The sequence below is a fragment of the Podarcis erhardii genome, assembly GCF_964252035.2.
Source record: "Podarcis erhardii genome assembly, chromosome: 3".
Lineage (NCBI taxonomy): Eukaryota > Metazoa > Chordata > Lepidosauria > Squamata > Lacertidae > Podarcis > Podarcis erhardii.
The window spans coordinates 1,460,487-1,471,140 of NC_138507.1; the positions used below are offsets into that span (position 1 = coordinate 1,460,487).

At 43.4% G+C, this 10,654-nt stretch overlaps 1 protein-coding gene across 3 annotated transcripts; it reads right to left on the reverse strand.

Moving 5' to 3' along the window:
* Positions 1-1,928: 1,928 nt before the first annotated feature.
* ANKRD66 (ankyrin repeat domain 66) lies at positions 1,929-6,808 on the reverse strand. Of its 3 annotated transcripts, XM_081855756.1 has the most exons (5): positions 6,681-6,808; positions 6,122-6,276; positions 4,951-5,179; positions 3,469-3,643; positions 1,929-3,194 (listed from the first exon to the last, which is right to left on the reverse strand). In XM_081855756.1, exons 2-5 carry the CDS (start codon positions 6,258-6,260, stop codon positions 3,174-3,176), a joined length of 564 nt encoding a protein of 187 aa, XP_081711882.1. In that variant the 5' UTR covers positions 6,261-6,276; positions 6,681-6,808; the 3' UTR covers positions 1,929-3,173. The 3 variants fall into 3 exon arrangements, with proteins under 3 accessions (XP_081711882.1, XP_081711880.1, XP_081711881.1); XM_081855754.1 differs by having other exon boundaries at positions 1,929-3,643; XM_081855755.1 differs by having other exon boundaries at positions 1,929-3,643; positions 6,646-6,808.
* Between the last annotated feature and the right edge of the window lie 3,846 nt (positions 6,809-10,654).

Consider the following 10,654-nt stretch of genomic DNA (forward strand, 5'->3'; position numbering starts at 1 on the left):
CCTGTGCAATTTCCCCATCAGATGTCAAGGAAATAAAAAAACTATGACTTTTAGAAGACATCTGAAGGCAGCCATGTATCAAGACGTTTTTAATGCTTGATGTTTTAGTATGTTTTTATATATGCTGTGAGCTGCCAAAAGTGGCTGGGGAAATATAATATTATAATGTAATGTAATGTAATGTAATGTAATGTAATGTAATGTAATGTGGTATGGTATGGTATGGTATGGTATGATATATGATATGATATGATATGATATGATATGATATGATATGATATGATAGGATATTAGGCGCCCCAGGGTGCCATGGCATACTGGTTGAAAACCACTGTCTTAGCATGATGTAGGATTCTACACTTTAATTTAAGTTTCAATCCACTGTTACTTATTATTTCTATTTCTATTTCTGAATATTTATAAACTGCCCTCTCCTGAAAATAACATCACTAAAACATCGTAACACTATAAGAGTATAAAACGAAGAGAAATGACCAACATTGAATCAAATTAATTATCCAAAAATGCTTGGTGGAAAAAGAACATTTTCAGCAGGTGACAAAACGTTAGAATGGCAGCTTCCTGTGTGGCTTCCAGAGGAAGTCTTCCAAAGGTGCCACCACCTGACTTGCCTCTTGGTGTAGAAACGAAGGGCTCGTCCACACTTCCGTTTCTCCAAGGAAAACCCGTGGCATAGCACTGAATTGGAACAAACTACCAGGGGTTTTTCCGCAGATAGCTGTTGGTTCCAAATGAGTGCTGAAGAGTGGGTTTTCAGGGGGAAGAGGCCGGGCCAAGGCCACAGGGCTTGGACAAGTAGGAAACCGCTCAGACACTTGCTGCTTTCTAGGCACAGGGCAAGCAAAATATGAGCCCTAATAGAAGTCAGGAGGCCTTCTCTCAAGGATCCCAGGGATCCGATACACCATTCTGGATGGTGCATAAGGGACATGGGAGTCCTTCAGGTTAAGACTTTTAAAAGCAACCCTTTAATGAGGCAGTTTCATTCCTTTGCTTGTCTGTTATTTTTCTTTCCTCCCCTTCTATATTGCCAATGGAAGGGATCCCCCCCGCCCCCCAGTGGAGTAGAAATGAAATTGAAGAAGAATAGGAGGAAGGAATCCTTTGTTTAGAAAGACTTCCCCCTTTGTCTCACTGCAGCTCTAAGGGAAAGGGTCTACTTCTTGAAACTCCTAGGATGTCTGGTCACATCCACAACATACATTTTAATCACATTTAAAGCAAAAGGCTAAAGAATCAAGGAAACCAAGCTACGATTTCCAGTAACCTTAGCAAACTGTGGATCCAAGGATTGTTTAGGGGAAGCCAAGTGTGTCAAGTGTGTAAGGGACGCGGGTGGCGTTGTGGGTAAAACCTCAGTGCCTAGGACTTGCCGATCGTATGGTCGGCAGTTCGAATCCCCGCGGCGGGGTGAGCTCCCGTCTTTTGGTCCCAGCTCCTGCCCACCTAGCAGTTCGAAAGCACCCCTAAGTGCAAGTAGATAAATAGGTATCGCTTTATAGCGGGAAGGTAAACGGCGTTTCCGTTTGCTGCGCTGGTGCTGGCTCGCCAGAGCAGCTTCGTCACACTGGCCACGTGACCCGGAAGTGTCACGCCAGGACACGTGATCCCGGAAGTGTCACGCCAGGACAGCGCTGGCCCCCGGCCTCTTAAGTGAGATGGGCGCACAACCCTAGAGTTGGACACGACTGGCCCGTATGGGCAGGGGTACCTTTACCTTTACCTTTAAGTGTGTCCAGAAAATATCTAAATGATGTATCAAAATGTCCACAAAATTTTGAATATATTTGCTACCAAACTAATTCAGATGGTGAGTCCAATATCAGTTTAATGGTAGCAGGGAATTAAGAAGATTGACTTATTCATATTTTTTTCCAAAAGAACAACTAAAACAATTTTAAACTGTGTGAAGCATAGCAAGATAAGTTTTTGTTTATTATAGCATCTGGAACTCCAACCTTCAGGTTTCCACAGAGTTAATGAAACGCATCATGTTTCTCATATGGTTTTTAAACGCTGTTATCCATGGTACTTAGCTTTTCTACATAAGCATGCAAAACTGAGCATATGACACCATGCCTGTGAAAAGAATACTCTCCATATTTACATTTCTCAGAAACCTGGAGCTTCATTATGATGGATATAACTCAGTGGGTTTGTTTTCTCTGGACAAGTCTGAAAGCTCAGTGGCTGTTCATCCAACTTCCATATTCTAAGGATGTGGCATGAAGATTTTCCTCCTGAGTGGAAAAGCTGTTTTAAAGGATAACAGTTGCCAGGAGCTGGACTGAGGAGGAATGATGGGAGCCCATCCCCCTTTTTCTGAACCTTCCCAAGGGCAGGAGGACAGTATTGATTTAGAACAGTGGTTTGCAGAGGGACATAGTCCAGAGGGAAAAGCTGGAAAATACTGAGGGAGGAACAGCTAGAAGAGGAAACACCAAGAGACAGCTGGCAGATTCAGTGTCCTTGGACAGCATTCCTGACCCCCCCCTCGCCTAAGACTAGACGAGCTCTGAGAGTCATAGAACAGAGAGCTCAGCAGCGACAAGCTCAGATTACCCAACGTAGGAGTGACGTAAATTAATGGGGACGGAGGGGTGAAACTTTACTGGGAGCAACGCCATTTTTTAGAGAGATATGCATTCCGTTGTCTCTTGCTGTGATCATTAAAGAACTTATTTGGTAAGAACGCTCCTTTCGTTTTATCTGCTTATTTGCTGCCACAGGGGGAGGGATCCGATCCCCCAAAGTCTGACAACAGTCCATTGTTGCAGTTTTCTAAATTTTGGGCATTGGCACAACCATTAATAGTGTTGCTCGTACTTGGAAGTCAAACTATAATTGGAGACACTTGGATTTAGAAAATAAAATATGGGCTGTTACAGCAATCTACATGTTTCTTGCAAAGCTATAGAAATTGCACAAAGATGGTCTGATTCTGGACCTGCTTTACAAGCTCTAGCCATGTCAATAATCCAGTGCTATACTCTGGTTTTTCGTTGTTCTGACCTCCGATTTGCTGTTTGCTTGAGCATTTCCACAGTGGGAAGGTTTGCAAACTTCAGTCCCTTCCTTTACATTCACCTCCTGGATTCTTTATCTCTGATCACCAGCATCTCTTTCTTCAGTGTGATTTATCCAGCAATGTCTTATCTCCTGTTGTTAGAATTCTAAGGTCCCAAATATAAAATAAATGTTCATAAATGTACATGGCAAACGCATACATAAATATATAAACCTTGTGTCTGAAACATCACCACCACAGGCCTAACCCTAACTTCTTGGCATCCTGCCCCGGTTTCACCTCTAATTTTTACTAGATATGCCCAGTAAATGGTTTGCATCGAACCAAAAGATGCTGTAAGCGCTGCTCAAAAGGAAGGTGTCCGTGTTACTTAGCTAAGGCAGCTGGGCTGAATCTATAGAGCTCTGCTCATTACTTACTCTAGGAGTTGGATCATCGTCTTTCCCCACATGCTTTTTTGTGGGTTTCTTTTGTGTGTAGGCTTTATTTTTCAAAGGTTCTGCCCTTTTACGCTCCCAATCTTCGTCCTCCAGGTCCAGCTGAGTCCCCTTTAATTTTGCTCTCTGACAGAACTCCCTACACTCTACCTCTGCCCTAGATGAAAGAGAAAGGACGGTCATCTTCACCAAATTCAACAAAACCTCTCAAGACATCTGGAATTGATATGGCATATTTATTCAATAGGGGATGCGGGTGGCGCTGTGGGAGCTGGCTCTGACCCTATTAAAGCTGATTATAGATTATAATTTCTGGGAAACAATGAGAGCAGTTTCCCTTAACTGCTGTGGCACTGATCATGAGGTATTAGTACCCTGGTATTTGTACAAAGGTATGTGAGGAGGACATGGGTGGTGCTGTGGGTTAAACCACAGAGCCTAGGACTTGCCAATCAGAAGATCGGCGGTTCGAATCCCCATGACGGGGTGAGCTCCCGTTGCTCGGTCCCTGCTCCTGCCAACCTAGCAGTTCGAAAGCACCTCAAAGTGCAAGTAGATAAATAGGTACCGCTCCGGCGGGAAGGTAAACGGCGTTTCTGTGCGCTGCTCTGGTTCGCCAGAAGCGGCTTAGTCATGCTGACCACATGACCCAGAAGCTGTATGCCGGCTCCCTCAGCCAGTAAAGCGAGATGAGCGCCGCAACCCCAGAATCGGTCACGATTGGACCTAATGGTCAGGGGTCCCTGAAAAGTGGACTGAAAATCCTTGGTTCAGACCTAGGATGCCAGGAAGAGGAGGCAGGCCATTGCAGAGCTTATGTGAGGCCGGGGTGCGAGTCTTGCTCTTCGCATGACAGCAGAGGTCTGGCAGGCCTGGAGGGGGGGGGCGCTGAAAGGAGCCCTGGCCAGGTTAGCTCTCCAAGGCCTAGGGCAAGCGTACCGGGCTGCCTCCCCCCCTCGCAGGCCAGAGAGGCATAGTGGAGCCCACCAGGACAGCTGTGTGGATCAACAGCTGGCTTAACTATGGGCCAACCAGCCCTCATGGCAATGCACCCCCCCTACAGGTTGCCTGGTTACTCCGTCCTCCTGGCTGGCACCCCCCCCCAGGACTCCTTGACACTCGCCTTCAGCCTTGCACAGCCAGGGCAGCGTCACTTAACTCCCTTGGGGGTCCTGAGGCACCTGCACAGGTTGTGGTACTGGAGCTTTGGAATATCCCTCCCAGTGGGGATTTGGCTGCCTCTTTATTGTCACTCAAACACTGTTATTTTTAGAGCCTCATCTTCTTAATCTGATTTTTATACTAATCCCTGCTTTAAATTGCATTCTTTTAACTTGATTTTTTAAAATAACTTTTTTATTTTATTTTGAATGATGTAGTTTCTCTGCTCTACCAGCTGAGGAGTGGGATATAAATCTAGCTAATAATAATTGATTTATCTGTTAACAATTTGTTGATACTTACACCTCTAAGAACGTGACACAATCTTTGTGTCCGTAGATCTCTGCGATCCTCTTGGGTGTGTCCCCATAGAGATCTGCAGCATCAATAGGTGCATGCAGAGAATGAAGGGTTCTTAACACTCCTAGTTTCCCTGATTCAGCCCCAAAATGAGCTGCCGTCCATCCTGCTTCAGTTCTCAAGCACAGGCGAGCACCATGCTCCACAAGCAGTTTTATTATCTTTGAGTGCCCTGTAGAAATACAAGGATGGGAGCCAAGTGGGTGAAATGGATCGCAGTGGAATTTCTTCATTATAGACAAGTTCCAGTTGCAGCCACCTGCTACCTGAGGCAAATCACAAAATAGTGTCCCCCTCCCTGCCAGGTAAGAAGGGTGAGGGAAGATGTACAACAGGAACAAGGGCGGAGGAGAAAATAAAGATCTCTATCAGGACCTGCTGCCCTGTGGATCCTGCCACCCTTGCCTCGTGAGTGGGCCAGCCTTGGTTGCTGCAAATACACCCAAGGGTGTGTGTGTGTGTGTGTGTGTGTGTGTGTGTGTGTAGTGTTAAATGGTGGCTCCCCACATGCTGGCTCTCATCCACCATTCCTGGCCCTCAACCAGGCTGGCTGGGGCTGATGGGAGTTGGAGTCAAAGACCTGGAGGGCCACGTGTTCCCCCCGCCAGCCTTTAAAACGAACCGAAAGCTAAGCTTTCATGGCTCAAAACCATTTCATCAATTGAACAAAGTGTAATGCTGTGTTGATGTGTAGACATGCACATGAAAAGACAAGAATTGCAAGCAGTGCTGTCAAATGGCCAAGACAGGCAACAGATGAGATTTGGGGCAATTCAGTAAATACAGGCACCATTTACAAAAGCAGTAATTGGTCATAGTGCAGTCATCGTAACACTGTTATGTTATTTCCTACTCCTAGTGGAAAAGGAAACCAACAACTCACATAAGGCCTATGTGAACAGAAACTAACCTCTCAGTGAGCTGTCATTCAGACATTTCATGCTGCAGCCTCCCTTTGGAATTTCTTTCTTTGAAGAATGTCGCTTTTCAGGTCAGGTCAGCAGCAGAGAATCTTAGGAGACTGAAATGTTCTATTTGTTTCTGAATTCTGCTGTTTTTTTCTGTGAGATTAGTACCCTCTTTGTGAATGCAGTAGAAGAGATTTATAATTTACCTTTTGCTGCAGCCCAGTGCAGTGGTGTTCTGTCACTCCAATAAATATCTTTGCAATTTGGGTCACACAGCCCTGTCTTGAGAATCTCATCCACCAAGTCACAATTGCCCAATGCTACAGCTTCGTGCAGCTCTGTCATGCTGTAACATTAAGCTCTGTGCAAGACAAAACAAAAACAAAAAACTGAAAACCCAAATCCTGCATGATTTTGTACTTTTTTATCCAAATGAGACACAGTTATTAGTGGTACAGTGGTACCTCGGGTTACATACGCTTCAGGTTACATATGCTTCAGGTTACAGACTCCGGTAACCCAGAAATAGTGCTTCAGGTTAAGAACTTTGCTTCAGGATGAGAACAGAAATCGTGCTCTGGCGGCATGGCAGCAGCAGGAGGCCCCATTAGCTAAAGTGGTGCTTCAGGTTAAGAACAGTTTCAGGTTAAGTATGGACCTCCGGAACGAATTAAGTACTTAAGCCAAGGTACCACTGTAAAAGGAAGGTAGTAAGAAAGAAAATATTTACAGGCAGTCTTTGCTGAAAATGAATCACATGCCTACCGTCTGTGCTCATGCTCCAATCCTATGTCCCCTTGTTTGGGCTTAAGTCCCACTGACATTAGGAGAGAAAGACAACATGAGATTTTGCCCCTGCAATAAAGAAAGCAAAGTCTGTCTGCTGGTGACAAAATCCCCCAGTCTGTTGTTACTTACTCTCTATGGGAACTGGCTCCTCCCTTGTTAAAGCTGCAGAGCTTTAAAGGAGAAATCTTTACAGGAATGTTTTCAGTAGATGCATGTCACACAGGCTTAGGCATTGAATTTTAGACAGCCTGTGCAAATAAGGTAAAGGGTCAATATTGCACGATAAGAGAATTGGGTTGTAAGGTTTCGTGATGCTGCAGATTTATTAAATCTTTTAAGGAAGGCATTTTTTCCAACTGCTCTTCCCTATCTGAAAAAAGGATGGCCTGAACTCTTTTGAGGTGCTTCCAGATGGGTAGCACCTGAGGCTTCCCAACTGTTGCTCTTCTGTTGCAAGCGGCAAGCGGAATTGCAAGCAACTCTCCATACTAGTGAGAATATTGTGCTTTTTAAAATGTGTACAATCTGCTATGTTCAGTCCTATGCACCAGCAGGCTTGACACGGCTGCTGTATATGTCAAAGGGAAGGTCCCAATTGACCTGAGCTGCCCTTGACTCTAAGCCCACACTTGCCGCAGTGGCTGTTGTTTTATCAGACATTGGGGTTTTTAATCAATCTTTTAATTAACACAAAATGCGTTGTTTAGTTATAATTTTAAGAATGTTTTAAAATATGGAAATGCCATTTAAATGAAAGTATAGAGCTGTAACACTATAATGCTAATTCTGAAAAGAAGGGGGGACTTTCTGGTCACCACCACCTTACAAAGGTAATAAATGACGATGAGAGAAATGGCTTTTTAACAAACATTTTTATAATAGCATAATATCATCATACTTTAATGCTGTAACACTTTCATTTAAGTGGTATTTAACTAATTTTTTTATATTAAAAATTATAACCAGTAATGCACCAGTAATGAAAAGATAGATTAAAATGAACAATACAGTATAAAATGGCGCCCACTGGAAATATTATGGTGAGTGTGCTCTGTGATTGTTCACCTGCCTGATACATCATTGCCTTTCTTCAAACCATGGACTTCAAGAAACACACCTGTGCAGTTAGTGCTGCTCTTCTGAAAAAAGGGAGGACTTTTTGTTGCCAGAGAAAAGACAGGAAAAAGTCCAGGATTGCAATGATTGGATGTTGTGTGAGTATCCCATAATAACTGAGCAAATTCTGCACTAAATGCCTAGTGTACAAGATCTGCTAACTATTGTTGACTGTTGGCTGTTATGTTTTTATGGTGTGCTGCTACTATAAGTTGTCATTTTATTACAGTATTTGTTTTTAATATTAGTTTCAAATAAAGTATGACTATATTTCTGAAATTTGAAACTGTTGCTTAATAAGATAAAAGACAACTTCCCTGGATGTCTAGATCCAGGTTTGGGGTAAGTATTTGATGATCATTTAAAATCACAAAACATGCAGCAAAGCATGAGAATATAGGCTCTTAGACCTCTAAAACAGACTATTCTAAGTTAATCCCGAAGTTCTCCAGTTCCCTTAGCATAGAAAGAAACCACACATTTAGTAATGAACCAGGAGAACAAAAACTTTTAAAAAGAATGGGAAAAATTATAAGTTATCTAGGAGACCACTGTAAGCAGATGGAAACATTAGCAGGATTTTAATTCCACTTATTCTACAAGGAAGGCTCAAGCAGTATGTGGACCGAGAACTCCCAGAAGTGCAAGCTGGATTTAGAAGAGGCAGAGGAACCAGAGACCAAATTGCAAACATGCGCTGGATTATGGAGAAAGCTAAGAGAATTCCAGAAAGACATCTACTTCTGCTTCATTGACTATGCAAAAGCCTTTGACTGTGTCGACCACAGCAAACTATGGCAAGTTCTTAAAGAAATGGGAGTGCCTGATCACCTCATCTGTCTCCTGAGAAATCTCTATGCGGGACAAGAAGCTACAGTTAGAACTGGATATAGAACAACTGATTGGTTCAAAATTGGGAAAGGAGTACGACAAGGCTGTATATTGTCTCCCTGCTTATTTAACTTATATGCAGAATTCATCATGCAAAAGGCTGGGCTGGATGAATCCCTAGCCGGAATAAAGATTGCCGGAAGAAATGTCAACAACCTCAGATATGCATATGACACAACCTTGATGGCAGAAAGTGAGGAGGAATTAAAGAACCTTTTATTGAGGGTGAAAGAGGAGAGCGCAAAATATGGTCTGAAGTTCAACATCAAAAAAACGAAGATCATGGCCACTGGTCCCATCACCTCCTGGCAAATAGAAGGGGAAGAAATGGAGGCAGTGAGAGATTTTACTTTCTTGGGATCCATGATCACTGCAGATGGTGACAGCAGTCACGAAATTAAAAGATGCCTGCTTCTTGGGAGAAAAGCAATGACAAACCTAGACAGCATCTTAAAAAGTAGAGACATCACCTTGCCAACAAAGGTCCGTATAGTAAAAGCTATGGTTTTCCCAGTAGTGATGTATGGAAGTGAGCGCTGGACCATAAAGAAGGCCGATCACAGTCCCATGGATTGCAAGAAGATCAAACCTATCCATTCTTAAGGAACAGATAGGTAGCCGTGTTGGTCTGCCATGGTCAAAACAAAATAAAAAAATTCCTTCCAGTAGCACCTTAAAGACCAACTGAGTTAGTTCTAGGTATGAGCTTTCGTGTGCATGCACACTTCTTCAGATACACGCATATGTATCTGAAGAAGTGTGCATGCACACGAAAGCTCATACCTAGAACTAACTCAGTTGGTCTTTAAGGTGCTACTGGAAGGAATTTTTTTATTTTATTCTTAAGGAAATCAGCCCTGAGTGCTCACTGGAAGGACCGATCGTGAAGCTGAGACTCCAATACTTTGGCCACCTCATGAGAAGAGAAGACTCCCTGGAAAAGACCTTGATGTTGGGAAGGATGGAGGGCACAAGAAGGGGACGACAGAGGACGAGATGGTTGGACAGTGTTCTCGAAGCTACGAGCATGAGTTTGACTAAACTGCGGGAGGCAGCGGAAGACAGGAGTGCCTGGCGTGCTCTGGTCCGTGGGGTCACGAAGAGTCGGACATGACTAAACAACTAAACAACAACAATTCCACTTGTAATGTAACAAATACTATGGATAATATGGATTAATATAAAAATTAGAGTATGGAAGAATATGCAGTTGTAAGTGTTGAAAATAGGACCCCATGGGGAGGGGGTCGTGAGATTGAGAGTAATCTCAATATATGGATATGTATGTGGATTGTTGCCTTTGTCTGTTCAAGATCTGTTCAAGAAAATTGGAGATATGAAAGGAACATTTCGTACAAAGATTACCATAATAAAAGACAAAAGTGGAAAGGACCTAACAGAAGCAGAAGACATCATGAGAAGAGAAGACTCCCTGGAAAAGACTCTGATGTTGGGAAAGATGGAGGGCACAAGGAGAAGGGGACGACAGAGGACGAGATGGTGGGACAGTGTTCTTGAAGCTACGAACATGAGTCTGACCAAACTGCGGGAGGCAGTGGGAGACAGGAGTGCCTGGCGTGCTCTGGTCTATGGGGTCACGAAGAGTCGGACACGACTAAACGACTAAACAACAATGTGGATTGTTATAATTTCATAATTGTAAAATCAAATAAAAATGTTCTGGTTTTTTTTTTTTTTTTAAAGGTTTTCAACTCTTCAGAGGTCAAACTCTTCAAAGGTCAAATTTATGTGCTTTTCCGTACAGCAGTCTGAAAATGCAGGCAGTAAAACTTAGGTTCCAAAGTGGTGAATGTTTCTAGATTATTTGTATAGAAACACAAGATGGCTTGCTTAAGCCACACTGTCTAAGCTTGGAGCACCCTGCTTAAACCTCCTTACTGGTGGAATCACATGGTGGAATGGCATGATAACCTCTCCTCCCA